The sequence below is a fragment of the Hemiscyllium ocellatum genome, chromosome 42, assembly GCF_020745735.1.
Source record: "Hemiscyllium ocellatum isolate sHemOce1 chromosome 42, sHemOce1.pat.X.cur, whole genome shotgun sequence".
Classification (NCBI taxonomy): Eukaryota; Metazoa; Chordata; class Chondrichthyes; order Orectolobiformes; family Hemiscylliidae; genus Hemiscyllium; species Hemiscyllium ocellatum.
Genome location: NC_083442.1, coordinates 36,364,946 through 36,388,314, shown reverse-complemented (window position 1 = coordinate 36,388,314; position 23,369 = coordinate 36,364,946). Strand labels below are relative to the sequence as shown.

The 23,369-nt window shown below is 43.7% G+C and overlaps 2 protein-coding genes across 5 annotated transcripts in view; one reads left to right on the top strand and one right to left on the bottom strand.

Moving 5' to 3' along the window:
• The first annotated feature begins 281 nt into the window (after window positions 1–281).
• Window positions 282–11,946, top strand: fan1 (FANCD2 and FANCI associated nuclease 1). Of its 3 annotated transcripts, none has more exons than XM_060853606.1 (13): window positions 282–1,037; window positions 2,930–3,070; window positions 3,653–3,851; window positions 4,743–4,976; window positions 5,318–5,446; window positions 6,576–6,684; window positions 8,712–8,831; window positions 9,171–9,335; window positions 10,011–10,164; window positions 10,255–10,358; window positions 10,663–10,857; window positions 11,188–11,316; window positions 11,452–11,946. In XM_060853606.1, exons 1-13 carry the CDS (start codon window positions 284–286, stop codon window positions 11,587–11,589), a joined length of 2,571 nt encoding a protein of 856 aa, XP_060709589.1. In that variant the 5' UTR covers window positions 282–283; the 3' UTR covers window positions 11,590–11,946. The 3 variants fall into 3 exon arrangements, with proteins under 3 accessions (XP_060709589.1, XP_060709588.1, XP_060709590.1); XM_060853605.1 differs by having other exon boundaries at window positions 10,011–10,176; window positions 11,452–11,944; XM_060853607.1 differs by lacking the exon at window positions 5,318–5,446 and having other exon boundaries at window positions 10,011–10,176; window positions 11,452–11,945.
• A 540-nt stretch (window positions 11,947–12,486) lies between these two features.
• The window catches only part of mtmr10 (myotubularin related protein 10), a 31,865-nt gene continuing 20,982 nt past the window's right edge, over window positions 12,487–23,369 (bottom strand). The window contains exons 12-16 of one of the 2 annotated variants that reach the window (XM_060853818.1): window positions 23,177–23,247; window positions 22,406–22,578; window positions 21,838–22,008; window positions 16,967–17,146; window positions 12,487–16,409 (exon numbers count right to left, since the gene is read on the bottom strand). In XM_060853818.1, the coding sequence (XP_060709801.1) occupies window positions 15,810–16,409; window positions 16,967–17,146; window positions 21,838–22,008; window positions 22,406–22,578; window positions 23,177–23,247 (1,195 nt within the window). In that variant the 3' untranslated portion in view covers window positions 12,487–15,809. The remainder of the gene's footprint in view (window positions 16,410–16,966; window positions 17,147–21,837; window positions 22,009–22,405; window positions 22,579–23,176; window positions 23,248–23,369) is intronic. The other variant, XM_060853819.1, reaches the window with a different exon arrangement.

The following is a 23,369-nucleotide window of genomic DNA, read 5'->3' as shown; positions in this document are numbered from 1 at the left end:
CACACTGTAGGGAATCTAATCTATAAACATCGTACGCAGCGCAAAAATACTCGATCGTGATTCAATGCAAATGTTTATTGGGCTGTTTCTGATTTAGTTTTAATGCTGGGTCACCAGAGAAATGCCAATAGGCTCCCGCACCGTGACCATGGGCCAATTCTTGCAATCTGATTGGTTGGCGCAGCGAAGGGCCGGGACCAGGTTGTGATTGGTTGGTCTGTGAAGGGTGGGTCCAATCTGGGCTATGATTGGTCGGCCTGCTAAAGGCGGGACCTCTGCTGTCATGTTGTCCCCTGTCCCGAAGAGGCCGTGCTCCCGCCTTTCTCTCCGAGCTCGGGGCGGCCTGAACCCCCCGCCCCCGGCCCCGGCCCCGCCAGAAACACGGACTGGTGCCCGCGGCGCTGACAGCAGAAGCGGCCGCCTTCCATGCAGACTCTCGAGGCGGCATCGGAGAGCGGCCCCCGCCCCCCGGGAGGGAGCGGCCCCGGCCCTTGACCCTGACCCTGACCCTGCCCCTGCCCCCGGGGAGGGAGCGGCCCCGGCCCTTGACCCTGACCCTGACCCTGCCCCTGCCCCCGGGGAGGGAGCGGCCCCGGCCCCCGCCCCCGGGGAGGGAGCGGACCCTGACTCTGCCCCCGGGGAGGGAGCGGCCCCGGCCCCCGCCCCCGGGGAGGGAGCGGCCCCGGCCCCGGCCCCTGCCCCCGGGGAGGGAGCGGACCCTGACTCTGCCCCCGGGGAGGGAGCGGCCCCGGCCCCCGCCCCCGGGGAGGGAGCGGACCCTGACTCTGCCCCCGGGGAGGGAGCGGCCCCGGCCCCCGCCCCCGGGGAGGGAGCGGACCCTGACTCTGCCCCCGGGGAGGGAGCGGCCCCGGCCCCCGCCCCCGGGGAGGGAGCGGGTCCGGGGAAGGGCAGGCCTCCCGTCCCTTATTACCTGAGCAATTTCCTGCTGGTGATGGAAGCGGTTCTGGCGAGTGAAGATAAAGAGCTTTTCAATGAAGATGATAATTACTGGCTAGGAACTTTCCAGAAACTCTCAGGTGATTAGACAGAGGCACTGAGCTGGCAGTAAATTGTGGCCAAGTCCATTCGGGCAGCTCCTGCTGGTCTCAGGAGAGCAGAGCACTGAGTGATCCAGACCAGGTGGAGTGGTCAGGCCTCCCAAGGCTCAATGTGTTGTTGTATGAATAGAACTAGAGCCTGTCTCTGACTCAGGAGTCATTGTGGGGGTGGTGGAACCTACTTCGCCTAGAATTCTTTGAGATTTGATAGGAAGCCCACTTGCTGCTTTTTTTTTGGAGAACAATCAACAACAACATCCCTGCGTACCACTCCAGAGCCAAAGGATCTTGGCTGTTGTGTTATTGGAATCATAATTCAAATGTCTTGAGCAGAGAGGGGAAGATGTTCTTGGTGATGGGGTCTAGTTGGATTTGGCAGAAGTGTTTAAGGATGATGCGTTGGATGCAGAGACTGTTGCAGTGGCAGGTGAGGATGAGGGAGACTCTTTATTGCATTGTGCGGGACTTAGAGCAATGGAACGGAGAATGTAGATGGTGCGATGGAGGGCTGTCTGGATGACAGATGGAGGAGACGCACATTACGCGAAATAGGTAGACGTGAGATGCTGGCGCGTGGACTGTCTCTTCATCAGAGCAGATGCAGTAGAGGCGGAGGACTTGGGAGAATGGGGTGGAGTTCTTGTAGGATACTGGGGAGGAGGTGTACTCCAGGCAGTTATTTGTGGATGTGGGCTTGTACTAAATGTCCATCTGAAGGCTGTCACCAGAGATGGAAATTGGAGGAACAACCCAATTTAGGGCGGCACGGTGGCACAGTGGTTAGCACTGCTGCCTCACAGCACCAGAGACCCGGGTTCAATTCCCGACTCAGGCGACTGACTGTGTGGAGTTTGCACATTCTCCCCGTGTCTGCGTGGGTTTCCTCCGGGTGCTCCGGTTTCCTCCCACAGTCCAAAGATGTGCAGGTCAGGTGAATTGGCCATGCTAAATTGCCCGTAGTGTTAGGTAAGGGGTAAATGTAAGGGTATGGGTGGGTTGCGCTTCGGCGGGTCGGTGTGGACTTGTTGGGCCGAAGGGCCTGTTTCCACACTGTAAGTAATCTAAAAACCCCTTCTACTTGGGCGGTCCACAGCCTGGAGGACTCAACATTCAGTTCTCCAATTTCAAATAATCTCCCTTCCCAGCACCTCCCCAACTCTTCCACAACTCACTGCCACCAACTGGATTCATTCCTCCTATTGACCAAGCAGATTATATCCTCTACCTGTCTTCACCTATCTCCACTTCACCACCCTGCCACTGCCACCCCCTTTATTTGCAGCTTGTCCCACACCCACCCCTCAGTCCTGAAGAAGGATTACACCCAAAATGTCGACTTCTCCACCTCCTGATGCTGCCTGGCTTGCTGTGTTCTTCTAGCCTTCTGCCTGTCTCTCCTTATTTGGTCTGGCCTAAGTGGGGAGAAACATTTAAAACCCTTTTCACACAGAGGGTGGTGGATATATGAAATGAGCTGTCAGAGGAATTGGTGGAGGCTGGTACAATTACAACATCTAAAAGGCATCTGGATGGGTATATGAATAGGAAGGGTTTCAAAGGGTATCGGCCAAATGTTGGCAAATGGGACTAGATTAATTTAGGATATCTGATGGCATAGACGAGTTGCACTGAAGGGTCTGTTTCTGTGCTGTACATCTCTATGACTCTAAATGTGCCTCTGGACCCATGGCAATGTGGTTGACCCTTAAGTTTGGGCAATAAATGCTGGCCTAGCCAGTGATGTCCTCCTGCATGAAAACAAAAGGAAAAGTATCAAAAAAGTAAAAACTGGCAGCTGACATAAAAGAATGTCCTTAACTCATGTTACTGTTTACTTGCTCTACTTACTGAGTGCTTCATTTTATCCACAGCAACTGGCCAAAAGCTCTATGTGCGACTCTTTCAACGGAAGTTGAATTGGTTGAAAGTGACTAAACTGAATTATCCTGATATTGGTCTGGATCTGACCCCCACCATTAAGGAACTGAGCCTTGCAGGCTTGTTACTGACAGGTATGGACTCCCATGAGGAGGGTAGATTTTAATCAGCAAATTGAAGATAGCGGTGTTAATGAATATAGAATCTTTTTCCATCTCCATGACTGCAGCATGCTGTGACCCTCACCAATTCATTTGGCCACCATCTTAGACTTTCTACCCTGCATCTGACAAACTTTCTTAAACCTCAACCGTTGGTAAATTTCTTCTATTCACTCAGTGCCTGCGGCAAGAGTGTGGTGCTGGAAAAGCACAGCAGGTCAGGTAGCATCTGAGGAGCAGGAGAATTGGCATTTTGGGCATACACCCTTCACCAGGAAAGGGCCTGCTTCTTTATTTGATCTGTTACTAACCTTTGCCACTCTCCAGTAAAATCTTAGGGCCTTTTGCTGTTCTTCAGATGCTGTGCCATATACATGTGAAACCAATGGTGTTGCTGCAGTAAACATTCAATTTGGGCTAAGCTCAGGGTCCCGGGGGAGGCAGCAACTGTCCCCTATTTACATTGTTTATCCCCCATTCCCCAGGCATTCCTGGCCCATACTATCCTGGGTCCCAGTGTGTTATACACTGACAATGATCTTTTCACCTTCCCAGAGTCAGATTTATGCAATGTCTCAGAGGCCCTGAACCTGCTATCTGCTCCTGAACTCAAACTAATGGCGAGAAGCTTCCACCTGCGATCCCAGGGTCAGAGGGCAGAAATATTGGAGTCTCTGCTACATTTGGCGAAGCAACAATCAATCTTCAGCTGCAATCAGAAGCCATCGAGTCCTGGCCTCGCCATTCTCAACAGGTCTTTCAAAAGACACCATTTAACTTTATACCAGCTGCATGTTAGAGCAGAGTGGAGCCCATGCCCCAGTGAGGGGGCAAGTAAAAGCAATAGGATGGGGGTGTCTCTGCTCCAGGGAGGGATAAAGCAAGGGGGAAGTGAATCTGGTCTAGGAGGTTGAGGGATTTGGGTTGTAGAGGAGGGCAAAGGCAAAGTTTCTAATTGTGGGAGGTTTTTGGACTGGGACAGTGTGCAGACTCTTGACGGGTAGCAGTTAGGGAGGGACTACATGATAACTGATGGTACTGTCAATGCTGTGGGGCCTGTGTGCTCTCTTTGCTCTTTTAAAGTCAGTATGTTCATTGAAAAGTAGAATAAGCACTAAGGAACGAAAGTATGAGCTGATAAAAGTTGATGAAGAAAGCTGAGACAAGGCTGATGTGCAGCATAAACAGAGACCAGTTAGCTGAAATGACTTTGTACAGAACATTGGTGAGGCCACTTTTAGCATATACATTCTGGTCTCTTTGCTCAAGGAAAAATGTTGTTAAACTTGAAAGGTTTCAGAAAAGATTTGCAAGGATGTTCCTGAGATTAGAGAGATTGAGCTATATGGAGAAGCTGAATAGGCTAAGGGTAGTGTGTATGGAATGAGCTGCCAGAGGAAATGGTGGAGGTGGGTACAATTACAATATTAAAAGGCATCTGGATGGGTATATAAATATGAAGGGTTTAAGGGATATGGGCCAAATGCTGGCAAATTGGACTAGATCAGTTTAGGATATCTGGTTGGTGTGAACGAGTTGGATCAAAGGCTCTTTTTCCATGCTGTAGAACTCTATGACTGTGTACTTAAAATTTAAATCCTGCCTAACTCAATGGCTTTTGTTTAACAACGATGTGTGTTGTCAGGGTGAAGAAGATGGTCGGAAATTGTGTGAAAGTTGCTGCTCCAGCCCGTGCCGTGTTCTCACGGCTATTACTACTTTTCAATCTGACGGACTACACAGATGAAGAGGAAGCAGCCTGTGCTGGCCAGAATCAGCTGTCCACTGTGCTCATGGTCAACATGGGTCATGTCACCTTCCCTAGTTACACTGTGCTGAGGGAGAAGAAAATATTCCAACACAGAGATGACCTGCTCAGGTGATGCTACATCTTGATCCACTCTAACTGCAGCATCCATACAGTTAATGGCAAACCCACCCAAGCTAGGAATTGCTTCTATGTCTAGCCAGATCAATTATAGGTGGAATAGGTAGAGGGGTTGGACATGTTGTTGAGTGAATGGGTGTTAGGGTGTGCAAAGCTCCCCATGGCGGTTGTACAGCATTATGCTGACTGTGGTTTTGACTTCAATGTAGAATTACTACTCTGCATTTATTCAAACACTTTTCTGACTGGCACAGTCAGTTTGCTCCATCATAGACTCCATATCCAAAGGTGCTCATCTGCTCCCTAATAGGTGTGTTGACTGTCTCTGATAGATATAATGAAGCCGTGCAATCACTGGCCGAGGTAATCACCGCGATGACCAGTGGGTTTTGGAGTGATGCTCTCCAGATTTGTAAAACCGCCAAGGAGAAATGGAGCCAGCTGGAGAACAGTGACATCAGGTAAAGAGCAGGATTGCACAGTGTGGGGACTATCTCCTGGCCAGCAGTTTCATGGGAACAACGCATTCTTTCTTGTTAGTGCTGCACCTCCCAAATCTCTAATTCAGCAAATAACCCTAGAATATTTCACAAGGACAACAGAGAGAGCGTGACGTAAGAAACAGAAGAAGTGAAGAGAAAGTATGACATAAGAATTACCAAATGTTAAGTGAAAACAGTAATCCAAGGAAAGGCTGGAGTTTGAAGTGTGAGGGTATATGTTTCGTGAGGCAGTATGGCAAGTTGCCAAGCTAGAGTTGGCTTGAGGTCTTTGTTAGTACAGATTTTGAATTCAGTATGGAGTTTAGATGGCTGAATGTAGTGCAAAATCATTAGCAAGCAGTACAAATTTGGATAACTCGCATCACAAGTTCTAGGACAGGAATAGCATAGGGTTAGATACAGAATAAAACTTATTCTAGTCTTTTAAACTAAAAGTAAAGCTCTCTTTACATTGACCTCATCAATCACTTCCAGAACAGGGATAGCATGGGCTTACTCAAGCCCACTGTCATTTAAAGTAAAAATGTCTTTACTCTTTTAAACTGAAAGTAAATCTCCCTCTACACTGACTCCATGAAACACTCCCAGGCAGGGACAACATGGGGTTAGATGTAGAGTAATGCTCCTTCTACTCCTTTTAACTGAAATTAAAGCAGTCAGCAATGTCACCATAAAACACTTCAGGACAGGGACAGCATAAAGCTCGGTACAGAGTTAAGATCCATCTAATCTTTTAAAAAAGAAAGTAAAGCTCTCTGTCCTTTACGCTGCCCTGTCAAACACTCCCAGGACCAAGACAGTACATATTAGGTACAGAGTACAGCTCACTCTACACTGTCATGTTAATATTCATACTTCCTGCCCCAGTATATATTTTTATTCTCCCTACTGTACCTGTCTGTGAATCTGGATCCTGCAGTGACTGAGTCAACTGACCAAAGTCTACAATAGCAAACTGGTTTGAAACTGAAAGCACAAAGAAAAATCCAGAACCTTGGTGTTTTAGTCAAACTGAATGTTCAGGTGTTTACTTGGTAAGTGTTTCTTTTTCATCTTACAGTAAGTGACAAATGTTCCTTAATTTTAGGTTTCACCAGCAGCTCCCAGTGTATCTGCGACGTTTCACTACAGGCTGGGTCTACACACGGATCAGAACCTATGGGGTTGAAATTTTACAACGACTGCACATGTATGAGGTAAAGAAATGTAGAAGCCTGATAAGACCATAGTAATTCAATGCCAAGAACAGCAATCTAGCTGCTCCCCAACCCAAGCTGTTCCACTATTGTTACAACACTGGCATGTACCCAACAATGTTAGAAAGTTGCCCAAGGGTATACTGTACATAAAAAGCAGGACAAATCCAACCCAGCTAATTACTGTCCAATCAGTCTACTCTGGATCATCAGGAAGATGATGGAAAATGTCATCAAGAGTGCTATCAAGCAGCACCTGTTCAGCGTGACACCAAATTGGCGGGGTAGTGGACAGCCAAGAAGGTTGCCTCAGTGTACAACGAGATTTGAGCAGATGGGCCAAGGAGTGGCAGATGGAGTTTAATTTAGATAAATCTGAGGTGCTACATTTTGAATGGGTAGGACTTATACAGTTATAGGTAAGAGCCTGAGGAGTGGTGCTGAACAAAGAGACCTTGGAATGCAGCTTCATAATTTCTTGAAAGTAGGGTCAAAAGTTGACAAGATAGTATATTTGCCTTTGTTGGTCAGTGCATTAAGTATAGGAGTTTGAGGTCATGTTACAGCTGTATAGGACATTGGTTAGGACACTTTTGGACATGTCGAATTCTGGCCTCCCTGCTTTAGGAAACTTGAAAGGGTTCAGAAAAGATGTACAAGCATGTGGCTGAGATTGAAGGGTTTGGGTTATAGGGAGAGGGTGAATAGGTTGGAGCTATTTTTCCCCAGAGCATTGGAGACTGAGGGGTGACCTTACAGAAGTTTATAAATTCATGCGGGGCATAGATGGAGTGAATAGCCAAGGTCTTTCCTCCAGGGTAGCGGAGTCCGAAAGTAGAGGAAATGAGTTTAAGTTGTGTGGGGAAAGATTTAAAAGGAACCTAAGCAACTTTTTCATGCAGAGGGTGGTGCTTGTATGGAATGAGCTGCCAGAGGAAGTGGTGAAGACTAATACAATTAGAACATTTAGAAGCATCTGGATGGATATATGAATAGGAAAGGTTTAGATGGAAATGGGCCAAATGCTGGCAAATGGGACTAGATTAATCTGTAGGGGTTCTAAGATTAGGATATCTGGTTGGCATGGACGAGTTGGACTGAAGAGGCTGTTTCCATGCTATACATCTCTGATTCTATAACCTGCTCTGTGACACCAGTTTGGGTTCCACCTGGGTCACTCAGCTCCTGACCTCATTACAGCCTTTGTTCAAATATGGACAAAAGAGCTGAGTTCTAGAGGTGAGAGTGCGAGCCCTTGATGTCAAGGCTGCATTCCATCATCCACAACACACAAGTCAGGAATGTGATGGAATACTTCATAGCACGTGATGAGTGCAGCTCTAACAATACTCAAGAACCTTGACACCATCCAGGACAAAGCAGCCTGCTTGATTGGCACTAGACCCACAAACGTTCACTCCCTCCACCACTGACGCTCAATAGCAGCAGTGTGTACTATCTACAAGATGCACTGCAGAAATTCACGGAAGATCCTCAGACAGATTCCAAACCTATAATCACTTTCATCTAGAAGGACAAAACAGTAGATACATAGGAGTGGACTCGATGGACAAATGGTCTTACTTCCACTCCTATATCTTATGGTCTTATAGGAATACCACCACCTACAAATTCCTCTCCAAGCCGGTCACCGCCCTGACTTGGAAATATGTCACTGTCTTTTCACTGTCACTGGGTCAGAATCTTGGATTTCTCTCCCCAATGGCATTCTGGGTTGACTCACAGCAGGTGGATTGCAGCAGTTCAAAAGGGCAACTAGGGGTGGACAATAAATGCTGGCTGGCCAGCAATGCCCACATCCCACAAATACATTTTTATTTTTAAACCTTTTTAAATGTTTCCAATTCTGAATGCCCACACAAGATCCCCTAACTGCAAGGCCTAGGGATCTTGTATGGGCATTCAGAATTGGAAACAGTGGCATTGGTTGGTTTAGTTTAACTTAATTAATATAATGTAGTGATTGAAGCTGCTGATACCATTATGTTTTTGAATCCTGTTCTCAGGAAGCAGTGGAGGAACTGCAAAGTCTTTTGGAACAAAGCATCTATTGTCCAAACAGCCGTGGCCACTGGTGGAATCGACTGAGTCTGAATCTCCATCAGCATCTGAAGCAGACTGATCAAGTAATTGAGATTGCTTTAAAGTTATGATGTTTGATATCTTTGCCAACTACTTGTATACATGAGCATGTTGCTATGACAGGACAGACCCTAGTTCTAATTGATCTATGACAAGATATCCATCCATTTTTCACACAGTGGCGGGAATTGAACCCAATGCTCCAATTCTGGTGTGCTTTATTACATAATAAACAAGTTTTGATAACTAACTAGGGTCGGTAACCTGGTTGAGAAATGTCAAAGTTTTAAATAGGCAGTGAAAGTTGATTTGTACTCAGCTGACTAATGATCTCCTCAGATTATTCTGTTACAGTGGTTTCTTCATATGATTTTGACTTCCAGGCAATCCACTGTTTGCGGAAAGGGTTGGATGATGACTGTGTTCACATGAGCCATCGGCTGGCTTTATATCAACGAGCAGTACGGATTCGTGACTCCCCAAGCTGCAAGAAATGGTGTCACCTTCTTCAGAATCTGCCAATAGTGAGAGTACAGGATGTGCCACATGTGAGTGTCTCTAAGGATGTCACAGCCCCAAGTTATTGACCCACTTTCTTTGTCTTCGTCTGACATAAATAGTTTGTTGAAATCATTTTATTGATTTATGTTATTTCCATGAAGTTGTGAGCAAAGGCCTGACTAGGTATTGGTGCAAAACCGATACAAAATCTGACCCTCCATTGTAAGATGCAATAACAGCTGCTGCTTCATTTCACAAGGAAACCAGATCTCCTTCCTCCGCCTAACCTGATAGAGGATTGGTCCCAGTTTGCTGAGCTCCACTCCTGAAATCACTGACACTAGCTGGATACCTGACCACAAATGCCAGTTACTTGGCCACCTGCCCCACATAATTGTTTACAAGAATCTTCCTCATCAGAACTTCCAAAGGAACTATATGGTCGTAGACTATAAGACATTGGAGCAGAATTAGACCATTGGCCCAGCGGTCTGCTCCACCATTCAATCATACCTGATATATTTCTCAACCCTATTCTCCTGCCTTCTCCCATGGCTGATTGTATCCTTTGAGATGAGGCTTAATTGTAATTGGTCTTCCTGTGCATCCCTCACAATTCCAGTGTTTTCTTCATTCAGGGGACTCTTGCATTATCCTGTAAATGATTTCAGGCAAGTCAAGGATTGGAAGTGGATCCCACCTGATTGTAATTTTCTTTCTAGGTGACGATAAAGGGCAGGTCATGCCCAGGGATGGGCAATGCTTTATTCCTAATGGAGAACACCAGTGAAGGACCAAGTTTGGGCCAAGGGGAGCCTTGCGATACCATTATCTGTTCAGTGGAGGAGGTTTCTCTGGCCTACTATCGGCAGCAAGGTTTTGATCAGGGTAATCACTGCACTTAATCTGCTCGAGTTTCTGACAGTAAAGGCTGTGTGATGATCTATCATTTTCTTTCTCTTACAGGAATACATGGTGAAGGAACCACATTCTTAACACTCTTTGGACTTCTCTTCTGGGACATTATCTTTCAGTCTGGAATCCCGGATGTTTTCCGAAATCCCTATCAGGTATCTGTAAAGTGTCACTGTATAATGATGTTCTTCCTCACGTCCACTGTGTACCTCATGCCCAAAACTTAATTCAGTGTCACCTGGATCTTGTATCGTCAGCCATTAGGAACCTGTGTGTCTGGCTCATTCAATCCTATCATAACCTTGACACCTTCATCAAACTTTCCCTCCATTACATTGATTTCTTTCATGATTGTCATTACCATTCTACTGGTCAAATGTTGCAAAAAGCAAATTGAATAATGAGTTTCCCACCTGGAAATTGCTGTGTACAGAAATAATAACATGTCTTTGTGTTTAGTCATGTCCTCTGGATCTCTACACTGATTGTTTTTATCAGCAACGGAGGGAATGCATTGAGTCACGGGTAAACTTTCTGCAAAATGCATCCAAAGAGACCCTCTGCACGCTCATCGCTGATGTATGGAATGGTCACAGAGACATAAATGCCACATTAGTTAACTGGGAAATCTTCAGCTCGCTTCAGCAGACTCAGGTATACAGCATCTGTATTTACTATGGTAGGATTACAGTTTCTTTACCTATTACAGAGGAACCGGGATTATCTGAAAGAGGTGGGCAGGCACTATTTCGTTCTGATAATTGATTATTCAGTTAATAGTTTTCCTTTGGGGCTCGGAGCTTTCTGATAAGTCTGCTCCCGGTTCTGGAGACTAGGCAGCAGCATATCTTGCGCAAGCCCCCGTCCCGAAGGTCCTCTTCGGATAATTGATATTTGGATAATCGAGGTTCCTCTGTATTCAGTTGCAATTTCAGTGAAAGGACAACTATTGACTGTCTCCTTTGACATGTATGGGTTTTTCAGAGCCTGGTAAGCTGTCTGGGTGGTCCATTCCTAAGTGGTATTTGTAGGATTCTGGCCAAAGATTTGAGGAATGGCCGAGCGGGTCTCCCTGATCTTGTTGTATGGAACAGCCACAGCTGCCAGTACAAGGTGAGTAGAAGTGAGACACTATCTATGCGAATGCATCCTGCATCTTTACACACTACAAAACCTGAATATACACTGTTTCTCTTCTCTGAAGTGACTGCCTTGCTTTAAAAGCTGTCAATTTTCTCTGGTTTCCAGCTTGCAGAAGTGAAAGGTCCAAGTGACCAACTCTCTCACAAACAGATGGTGTGGCTGGACCAGCTGCAACGACTTGAGGCTGACGTTGAAGTTTGCCATGTCAATGCAGTCGGTGCACGGAGCCACCAGCTCAGTTAATGCCAATTTCATAACCCAAGGTCTCACTCAAGCTACAGACCAGGAGGACAACCCTGCTACATCGCTCCCTGCAGTGATACACCCAGCTGGAAATAGCTATATGGATGTGACACTGGAAGACAGCTAGTTTCAGTCACTCACTAATGTTGCTGCTGTCTATGATACTCTTAAAATAGCCCAACTCTTCACCAATTTGTACTCCTGTTGCCAAACTGCTCATAGAAAGAACATGCACTTTTTAATATTGATATTACAAAGCAAGACATCAGGAAGTAGATTGTTTCTCTATTTACAGAAGCTTGTTTTTATTTCTAGTTTCCATCATTTGCATTGTTAACTTGTATACAAGTTTTAATAGTTGTACAAGCAGCTCTGGAAATGTATTTTCAAAATACATTAAATATTTATTATGTTCCAGTATTGACTAGCTTCTGTGGTACATGGCCTGTGTGTTGACTGAGGAAAGTTTCAGTACTATGTAAAGTTTTCATATTGAGTAAACTCAACACTGACAAAAACAGAAAAGGAGCAACACTAATTTATTATTTCCAAGTTTGTTAAAGCTATGTTGGAATATGTAACGAGCTTCAGGATAATTTAGTGCAGTAAGCTATGAAGATGGCTAATAGAATATTACAAAAGTGGAGAGTCTTGCTTAATTGTATAAAAGCTCAGGTACACCACAACTAGGAATACAGTTGGCAGTCTTCTCAGAAAATGTATTATTGCCATAATGATGAGAATACAGGCACTGTTTGCCTGAATTTCAAAGAATGAGTGTTTCATCAGCCAAGATCATACTGAATGGTGGAGCATTTTGTATTCTTCCTTTCAAATGTTCTCTTGTTAAAAGATGCAAATTGGTCTCTATAAAATAACAGACTGTAGCCCAGCAAGTTAAGGAACATTTACACCAAAGTATTTATTAGAGGCACACAGGATGAACAAATACAGGTTTAGAAATACATCATGCACACAGTGCACAGCAGCTGAAACCCAGCCCTCCCCTTCCAGCACCTGCTGACAGCAACACCTGCTAAACCTGGAATCAAATTTTTAAAAAACAGGTGCTGAATAAATAGAACACAGGAATAACCAAGCAAAGAAAAGCAATACATCCCATCAAGAATGGGTTGGAAAATGCAAAAAAGAAAAAACATCCTCTATTGAACACTATTACTAAAAATGATTTGAATCAGTCATTCTACTTCCTAAGGATCTGTGCAGTTTCTGGTTCCATCATTTTTAGCATTAAGGGTTTGACCTAAAACAAAGCATTCGTGAATAATTCCCTTGTTTAAAAGGCTCAGGATCCTGGAGTTTAAAACACTAATTCAAAATAAGAGTTTTGTAAATAACAAATTAAACTGTTGCAGAAGCTTAACTGTTAACATTCCCTATTTGGAAGTTTCTGGCCATTTTGCATCACTTGCCTGTGACAGAATGCTCAAACTGGACATGTTATTAACAAAGGACTGTATTGGAAACAAGGATACAATCATATATCACATCCCTGCAATTTAAAGCAAGCCTGGGAAATGTGCATAGCTAGATCATATCAACCAGGAAAAAGACTAACCAGAAAACACAACTCAGCACTAGGTTTAAACCCCAAACAGACTAAAAAGATAAATCATTGTGATTAAAAAATAAAATTATTTTTCTAAAATATGAAGGCAAACTTAAACAAGCTCATCCATTCAGGTTTGTCATCAAACCTGTACATCCATTAATGCCCAGCAAGTGCCTTTCTCACTTATCTACTGTATATCAGGAAAGATGGGGAACATCTTTGTACCTGCCAATTTCTTATAGGTGCTGAAGTTTTCCAGCATTAGGTTCTTTACTTACTTCTGGGAATGAAATTCTTGAGAAGTCTAAGAACGTGATGTCACGAGTTACTGAGCCACTGTTAAGAGTTCAGAAATCATAATGAATAATTACAAGAGCCATCAGACTGTGATAAAAATATTTTTCCAATAATGCACCTGCTTGCTCAAAAATTTAAAAGCTGGTAGGTGTAAAACAGACTCAGCAGTAGAGAAAAAGTGCAAACTGGAAATACATAGCAAGTCACCAAGCAGATAGACAGTTAACGTGTGGACAGCCCCTTCAGACAAAAGTCACCCAATGCATTAACTTGCACTGAACTTTCATAAAGCGACAGACTTGCCAGATAAATCTTACATTTTCATCTCTCTTTAAAGTTCTCTTAATAATTCTCTATCTCTAGATTACAAAACTCAAACAAAGAACTGCTACCCAAGATGGCTGGTGCCACCTCCTCTGCCTCCCCCTCCAAAAGAACTTGTGCAATTTAAGCTATAGGGTAGTCAATGGGAATCTGCAAAACCCAGGGTTCATTCCAAACTGGAGACATGCAGAAGTGACAGCTCATTAAGAAAAGATGAGCTTTCAGATCCTTCCTCTCAGTCTTATCAGCTCAGATTCTACAGCTTTCCCATTCAGCAATGTGTAGATGACACATCTTTATATGAATAATGACAATTGGAAAGTTTCAAGTTAGCTTTACTGAGGGTAACTGCAAATGCAGGTGCCATTAGACTCAAATTTCCTTCAGCCTTTTGCATAAAAATTGGCCAGCCATCTTGAATCTTCAGTGGAAATTAAAAACAAAACTGAAGTCATTGCAGATCAAACTGTTGGTAGTTCTGCAAAAATGTTACAAAGTTATAGTGATCTCACTTTCATAAGCACATGTTTTTAAAAGAACTAGTCACCAACTTCCTGTGAGTTCAGAATTTCAGCCTACTCCAAATTGATAAATGAACAGTTTGTGTCAGCTATGGTCAGTTGCAATGGCAGTAGGCTTATGTCAGGATCCCCACACACACTGGCCCAATATGACATTAGAAAATATAGCTGCTTTATGTGATTACAACAAAATTAGACATAAATTAATCACAGTTCAGATTACAACATCCGGCACTTGGAGGAGAGGAATTTTACCGAAAGACAATAGAGTATATTACTGACAGGTTACAGTTCCCACCATCAGGCAGTTCTAAGTCCTCAGTTGTATTGTTGTAGGCATTAGCACTTCCTACTGCTCCCATCCAGCAACTGCTTTATATGCATGGCAGCTGACAATTGGAATATGCTGCCAAAAATCGAATTACCAAGAAATGTCTGAAAGAAATGATCTTCGAGCCAAGATCTACATATGTCCTGCAGTTTGTTCAGACATGACAGTGAGAATCAGCACCTGCAGGAACTGCATCCTAGCAAGAGACAGCCCCTTCAGAAGCAGAGAATGAAATCCAAGCAAAGGTAGATTTCTGATTCATTTGGCAGAGAATCTGATAGCAGCAGCGTTACAACACTGAACACAAGTCACCAGAATACACAGGATGGAAGGAATTAAAATATTCCAAATTGACTAGGTTCAATGCTAAATGATCTACATTCCCTGGACGAAGTCTTAGTTATACTAATTTGAAAGGCCTATGTGATGTTTCTTGAAGTAGTAACTGGGCAGCAGGGAGATGCTCAGTGTCACAGAGCAAATTCAATAATTCTAGTGTGAAGGATCCTCTCCACTGAGCACATCACAGAAAAAAAAAACTTTATATTCCTTGGACAATATATTTCTCCATCATATGGTCATGGTCAACCCCAAGATCTCAACGTTCACCATGTTGTCAGCTGGATTCAAAGCTGGTCAGAAATTATCTATTTTTTAAATGTACAAAAAATAATTTATTCTGGAAAACCTTTTTAAAAAATTATTGGAATTTTTATAAACTCTTTAGGCACACTTGGCCATTAAGGTGAAAGTGCTGAGGAACACTTAAGGCACCCAGTGAGATTACAATTAGTGCAATGTTTCTGCTGTCACATTGTCAATACGTCAGGGTCATACAGTCGGCAGAGTTTCAGCTCATCAGACTGGTCCCAGAGAAAAAACACCAGTGTCTAATCCACTTTGAACACAAAGTAGGCAATGAGTGGCAGCTTATGGTTGCAATTGCTTTGAGAAAACACCAAAGGTTTCTTCAATATAAAGTATGTTTTAAAAAGCCTCTTGGAACTGTAATGTGTTTACGTCGAGTGCTTACCCTCTTAAAAATATCCGTGCAAATTTCTACTATTTTGCATATTCAATACTCAGTGTCAGACAGCAGCGTTCAGTTTGATTCGGTTTAGCTTTTAGCCTTTGATGGGATGCTGATGCCTCAATGTTCCCAATCCAGGGACCTTCACTCATCATTGGCCAGCGTTTCTGTAGAAGGCCATGTTTTGGCACCAGTGAGTAGGAATTTGCTTAGGGGAGTTCCCAGAATACTTCGTCGACAGAGGTTCCCAACAGGGGAGAAGGGAAAAGAAGAAGAAAAACAGTCAAGTGTCCCAGGTACTTCACTGAAATCTTTGGCCTGGAAATACATTCTATGACTGTAGGAGTCGGGAAAGCTGGTTAGGCAGGGGTCGCACCAATACTGGCGAACACGCTGCTGCAGAGTTTCAATGTCATCTGCCAATATCGAGATCTTATGAAAGGCAGAGATGAATCCTCCATTGGTGATCTGTGCCTCAGGGATCCAGCGTAAATAACACTGCTTCCAGAGCTGGGTATGTGCACTGCTGAGATGCGGCAGAATGATTCCATGCAAGTCCAAGGGCTTTGAGTACCAGTCCCTGAAGTAACGCTCCATATTGCGATCGTGGCTCTCATTAAGCTGCACTAAATCAGGGCTCGGTCGTTGTAATGAGTTCCGGCGCGGGAAGAAGTCATGCTGGTCACTAAGCTTTCCATTCTTCATCGTGTATACTGAATAGATGGAGGAGGAGGAGGAATTCTTCTGGCAAGAAAGAAGTAATAAAATGAACAAACTGCTTCTGCTGTTTTCATTATTCACAGCACAGTGTTGGATAACATGCAAAGTCCTCATAGTCAGCCCCTCTCTAATCTCTTCCTATGTTACTGCAACTTTCATCTCTCGAGATCCTACTACATAGTTCCTTTCCTCACAGCCTTAAAATCAAGGCATATTATGGTTTTTTCTTCTTCATACAATTTACAAGCATTAATACCCAAGCAAGGACCCACTTTGACTGCAGCTTGCATGTATTCCAGCTCTGGCCTTGTCCTACAGTATGATTTTACTCTTAGCACAGATCAACTATAAGCATTACTGAGGAAGGAACTGGAGTTCTTGGGATTCTCACGCTAACCTGATAACGTTTATACTAATAGCTGGGTTGGACCATCTCATGTTACCAACATTGAAGACACCCCTCCTTCTCTGGTTATCAGACAGAGGGCAGAATGGAGCAAAGAGCTAATTGTACCCGAGTCTCAAGATAACATTTAAAAACAAATAGTCAAGCTACAATAGCTAATCTCAGGCTCACTCACCTTTGCTCTTTTGAAAGATTTGACTGTCCCATTCTGCACACAGGTCACACTTTTGCCAATGTATAGAGGATTATTGAACAGCGTTAGATCTTTAGCTGTGAACTGAAGAAACCAGTCCCAGACAGGGGGTAGTTCAATACTTTTCCCTTCACAGTGCAGGTTCCCGTTAGTGGCAAAATCCTGCAGTTAGTCAGAGAAGGAAATTAAATTAAAATTAAATCACCAGTATAACATTACAGACATGGTCATTTGGTGTATATTGTTTAGAGATTATATAAACTTGAGAAGAGAATTGTTCCACGACAGTCAGTGATTTGGAGAACAGGGCAAACTGTATTCCATTAATCAGGAACTCAAGGAGAAGAGAACTGTACCTCAACAGTCACCAATCTGACGAGAATGCAAACTGTATGCCACCAGTCAGCAGAGGAGAGGGCAAGCTCTATCTCAACAATCAGCAATTTGATAGGGGAACTCTTCTCCAAGTCAGAACCTTGAGAAGAGCACAAACTACTCCCAACAGTCAGCATCTTGAGGAGAGAGCAAATAGCTCTCCAAAAGTCAGTAACTTCGAGTCATAGAGTCCTATAGCACAGAGATAGGCCCTTTGGCCCAAACTGGTCCATCCTGACTAAAATGTCCATCCATGTTAATCCCATTTCCCTGCACTTGGCACATATCCTTTTAAACCTTTCTTATCCATGTATTTGTCCAAATGCTTTTTAACTGTTGTTACTGTACCTGCCTTAACCACTTCTGCTGGCAGCTTATTACACATACGTGCAAAAAGAGTTGCCCCTCAGGTTCCCTTTTATTCTTTTCCCTCTAACTTTAAATTGATGCCCACTAGTCCTTGATTCTCCAACACTGGAAACAAGACTGAGTGCATTCAGCTTATCCATGCCTCTCAAGATCTTACACATTTCTATAAGAGTCTCCCTCGGCCTCCTACGCTCAAAATACAAATGTCCTAGCTTGTCCAACTTCTCCCTATAACTCAGGCTCCCGAGTCCTGGCAACATCCTTACAAATTTCTTCTGCACTCTTTCCATTTTAATAACATCCTTCCTACAGCAAAGTGCAGCCTCACCAACATCCTGTACAACTCTGCAACATAACTTCCCAACTTCTACACTTAATGCCCTAAATGAAGGGCAGTGTGCCAAAAGCCTTCTTCACTGCCCTGTCTACCCGTGACTCCATTTTCAGACTACCATGCACTTGAACTCCAAGGTCCCTCTGTTAAGACCATAAGACATAGGAGTGGAAGTAAGGCCATTCGGCCCTTCGAGTCCACTCTTGCCATTCAATCATGGCTGATGGACATTTCAATGCCACTTACCCACACTCTCCCTGTATCTCTTAATTCCTTGCAAGATTAAGAATTTATTAATCTCTGTCTTGAAGACATTTAACATCCCGGCCTCCACTGTACTGTGGTGAATTCCACAGGCCCACCACTTTCTGGCTGAAGAAATGTATCCTCACTTCCATTCTAAATTGACCCCCTCTAATTCTAAGGCTGTGCCCACGAGTCCTAGTATCGCCACCTGACAGAAACAATTTCCCAGCATCCACCTTTTCTAAGCCTTGTGTTATCTTGTAAGTTTCTATTAGATCTCCCCTCAACCTTCTGAACTCCAATGAATACAATCCCAGGATCCTCAGCCACCCATCGTATGTTAGGCCTATCATTCCAGGGATCATCCGTGTGAATCTCCGCTGGACACGCACCAGTGCCAGTGTGTCCTTCCTGAGGTGTGGGGCCCAAAACTGGACATAGTATTCTAAAAGCGGCCTAACCAGAGTTTTATGAAGTCATAGTACCACCTCACTGCTTTCACATTCCAACCCTCTTGAAACATTACATTTGCTTTCTTAACCACAGACTCAACCTGTAAGTCAACCTTTAGAGAATCCAGTACTAGCACTCCCAGATCCCTTTGTACTTTGGCTTTATGAATTTTCTTCAGTTTATAAAATAGTCTTTTCCTGTGTTCTTTTTTCTGAAGTGCAAGACCTCGCATTTGCTCACATTGAATTTCATCAGCCATTTCTTGGACCTTTCTCCTAAACTGTCTAAATCTTTCTGCAGCCTCCCCACCTCCTCAGAACTACCTGCCTGTCCATCTAACTGTGTATCATCGGCGAACTTCGCCAGAATGCCGCCAGTCTCTTCATCCATATATAAAGCGAACAGCTGCATCCTCAACACTGAATGCTGCAGGACACCACTTGTCACTAGCTGCCATTCCAAAAAAGAACCTTTTATCCCAACTCTCTGCCTTCTGTCAGACAGCCAATCCTCAATCCATGCCAATAGCTCACCTGGAACACCATGGGCCCTCACCTTGCTCAGCAGGGCTCCCATGAGGCATCTTATCAAAGGCCTTTTGGAAGTCTAGATAGATAACATTCACTGGGTTTCTCTGGTCTAACCTATTTGTTACCTCTTCAAAGAATTCTAACAGGTCTGCCAGGTATGACCTCCCCTTATTAAATCCTTATTGTCCTAATTCAACTCTGCACTTCCAAGAATTTAGAAATCTCATCCTTAACAATGGATTCTAGAATTTTACCAGCAACTGAGATTAGGCTAATCGGCTTATAACTTTCCATCTTTTGTCTTGATCCTTTCTTGAACAAGGGGCTTACAACAGCGATTTTCCACTCATCTGGGACTTTCCCTGACACCAGTGGTTTTTGAAAGATTACAACCAACGCCTTCGTTATTTCTTCAGCCACCTCCCTTAACTCTAGGATGTAGCCCATCTGGGCCAGGAGATTTATCTGTTTTTAGACCTTTTAGCTTTTCTAGCACTTTCTTTTGTAATGGCCACCATACTCAACTCTGCCCCTTGACTCTCCTTAATTGTTGGGACATTACTCACATCTTCCACTGTGAAGACTGACACTAAGTATTTATTAAGTTAGAACATAGAACAGTACAGCACAGAACAGGCCCTTCAGCCCATGATGTTGTGCCGACGGGTAATCTTTCTTTTCTTTGGGATGTACCTCTGTATTGTGCCTTCAATTACACCCAGAAACTCCTGCCATTGTTGTTCTACTGCCTTCTCCACTAGGCTCTGCTTCCAGTCAGTTTTTGTCGGTTCCTCTCTCATGTCCCTCTCTCATTACCTTTATTTAACTGTAACAACATTAAGCCCAATTTTGCCTTCCCTCTTTCGAACTGCAGACTGAACTCTACCATATTATGATCGCTGCCTCCTAAGTGTCCCCTGACTTTAAGATCTTTTATAAAAGTCTGGCTTGTTACATAGCACTTAGTCCGGAATAGCCTGCTCCCTTTTGGGCTCCATCATAAGCTGTTCCAAAAAGTCACCCTGTAAGCATTCCATGAATTCCCTTTCTTTGGATCCACTGGCAATATTATTCACCCAGTCCATTTGCATATTGAAGTCCCCCACGATCACCGTGACCTGATCTTTCTGACATGCCCTATCTATTTTCTGGTACATCTTGCACCCCTGGCCCTGACCACTGTTAAGACGTCTGTACATAATCCCCACTATGGTTTTTTGCCTTTGTGGTTCCTCAACTCCACCCACATAGACTCCACATCATCTGACCCTATATCATTTAATACCAAAGATTTAATTTCATTCTTAACTAATAGGGCAACCCCACCCCCTTTGTCCACCTCCCTGTCTTTTTGATAAGTTGCAAATCCTTGGATGTTTAACTGCCAGTCCTGAACCCCCTGAAACCACATCTCTGTGATACCTACCACATTATAATCATTTATGATGATTTGTGCTGTTAATTCATCTGCTTTGTTTCAAATGCTTCGAGCATTTACCCTAATGCTAGTTTGCTTACCCTCATGATTTCCATCACCTCTACCTAACTTATCCTTCCTTTTTGCTTCATTCCTAGTCTGTCTTAAATCCTGCACACATGCTAACCTGCTGCTTAACTTTCTACTTGACTCCATACTCCCTGTTGGTTTCCTGTTATACTACTTCTTACACCTACTATTCACCATGAAACTCCTGCCATTGACTTTTCAAAATGCAAGACCTCACCCTTACCTATATTAAAGTCCATTTGCCATTTCTCGACACATTTCCCCAGCTGATCAAGGCCCTGCTGCAATTTCTGATAACCTTCCTCACTGTCCATGATACCTCCTATATTACTGTCATTTGCAAACTTACTATTCATGCCTTACACATTTTCATCCAAATCAGTGGTATAGATAATGAACAGCAATGGGCCCAGCACCAACCCGAGGCAGTTCACTAGTCACAGGCCTCCAGTCCAATAAGGATTCTTCCACTATTACCCTCTGCTTCCTACATCTAGCCAATTTGCCAGCTCCCCTGGATTCCATGCGTTCTAACCTTCCAGAGCAGCCTACCATGTGGAATCATATCAAAGGCCTTACTGAAATCCACATAGACTAGGTCTACTGCCCTCCCCTCATCAACCTTCCTGATTACTTCAAAAAATTCTTAAATTTGTGAGATATGATCCCACTCACAAAGCCATGATGACTACTCCTAATCAAACCTGTCTTTCCAAACGTATATATATCTTTGAATCTTTTCAAGTAACTAACCTACCACAGATGTTAGGCTACTGGTCTATAGTTCCCACATTTTCCTTTGCAGCCTTTCTTGAATAAGAGCACATTCACTACCCTCCAGTTTTCCGTCACTAATGGCTAATGATGCAAAAATATCAGCCAGGGCCCCAACAACGTCTTCTCTAACCTCTTGAGGATGAAACTGCAACCTAATAATCAGCAACTTGAGAAGGCCCTCCAACAGCCAGCAATTTGAGTAGAGGTCAATCTGTACCCTAACAGTCAGAAATTTGAGGAGAGGAAAAACTTGTGCACCCACCTGACTTTGCTGCATCTGCTGATATGGGCTGTTGAAAAGGAACGTGCCAAACAAGGGAATCCGCAAGCTATCATATACGACAGTCAGATAGGTTTCAGTGAACTCAAATGCAGCTGGAAATTGTTGCAGTAGCTGCCAAACACAGTCCAGGAACAGCAGGAACAGGGGAGACTGGAATACAGAGTAAAACAGTTTTAGCTTGAATACATCCATATCTAAATTAAGACATCACAGCAAACGGTCTCACTCCCAATATTCAAACGGTTCAGGCATGTTTTTTTTACAGCAACAATAATCTCAAGAGCAACCAAAAGAATCAGCAGAATTTCTAAACAGTATCAGCAAAATGTTAAGGCAGCTAGAGAGTTTCCCATATGAAGCCACATTAAAATTAAACCCACTCTACTTAAAATGCAAATTTTGACAACAGCGGAAGATTAAAGCCGCTGAAACTACAAAGTGGTTGATTAGTTCACAAGGTGGCCAACTCCCAGCACAGCTTTACTGCACTATGCCATAGTGAAAGTTCTAATTTTAAAGTAACAAGTGAGTGCAAGGTAATCCTCACCTCATGTCTCTCAGACTCTCCAAGATGGTTACAACGATCCAAAAAGCGGTAACCAGCCACAACCCATTCCTTCTGGATTAGGCTTTGAAATCCCAGTATGGTGCGAAAATGAGGATCCAACATCACCTGCATTATTGAGGCTATCACACAGTTCAGATCTCTTCCTTCCTCCTCTGATGAAGAAACACACAGTCAACATCCATTGAAATGCAGCTGTGAATTCAGAGCAGCTGAGAGAGAAGATGCAGCTTCTTTCACAGGATTCAAATACTTAGTTAATCCTTTTTGCTGGTAGATCCAATTTCCACCTCTAAGACAAGTGTTAGGAAAAGTGGATCATTCAGCTCCTCCAACCTGCTCTGACATTCAATATGATCCCGGCTGATGTGGCTGTGGCCTCAACTCCACTTTCCTGATTATACCAATAACCACAGATCTCTTGTTGACCTAAAATCTCTCTAACTTGGCCTTGAATATATTCATTGATTCTGCTCCCACTTCTCTCTGGGGAAGGAAATTCCACAGACCAATGACCGGCAAAAAGAACCTCAGCCATAATTCCCTAACTTTTAAACTTTACCGCAGATTTTAGATTCACCAGTTACTTAAGCAATGGCAGACTACACCGGAGAGTTAAGTTGCTTCCTCCTTTACTACAAAATATGGAATACCAGAATCTGCAGAAACTGAACACTGCACTGCATTCAGGATAAGGCTTGCAATAGCACAGCAAACATTTATTATTAATAGCCTGAAAAAGTTAATACTCACCATGAATGATGACAGAAATATTCTCACTATACATCCACTGTGCAAGTTCTGCAGAGTGTTTTAAGAACAGTCTATGAAGAGAGAAAGAAAACATTAAGTGAGCACTCGAAACAAGTATTTCCATTTATTTCTTCTCTCCTTCCATTCCTGACAATATTTAACTACAATTAATATGATTCTATGGGTTCCTGTC

Bases quoted from the DNA above. Each gene is read 5' to 3' on its own strand.
- fan1 (XM_060853605.1), top strand. From the start codon at position 284: ATGTTGTCCCCTGTCCCGAAGAGGCCGTGCTCCCGCCTTTCTCTCCGA. The intron at 1,038-2,929 runs GTGATTAGACAG...TTTTATCCACAG, and splicing joins AACTTTCCAGAAACTCTCAG to CAACTGGCCAAAAGCTCTAT. The intron at 11,317-11,451 runs GTGAGTAGAAGT...TCTGGTTTCCAG, and splicing joins GCCACAGCTGCCAGTACAAG to CTTGCAGAAGTGAAAGGTCC.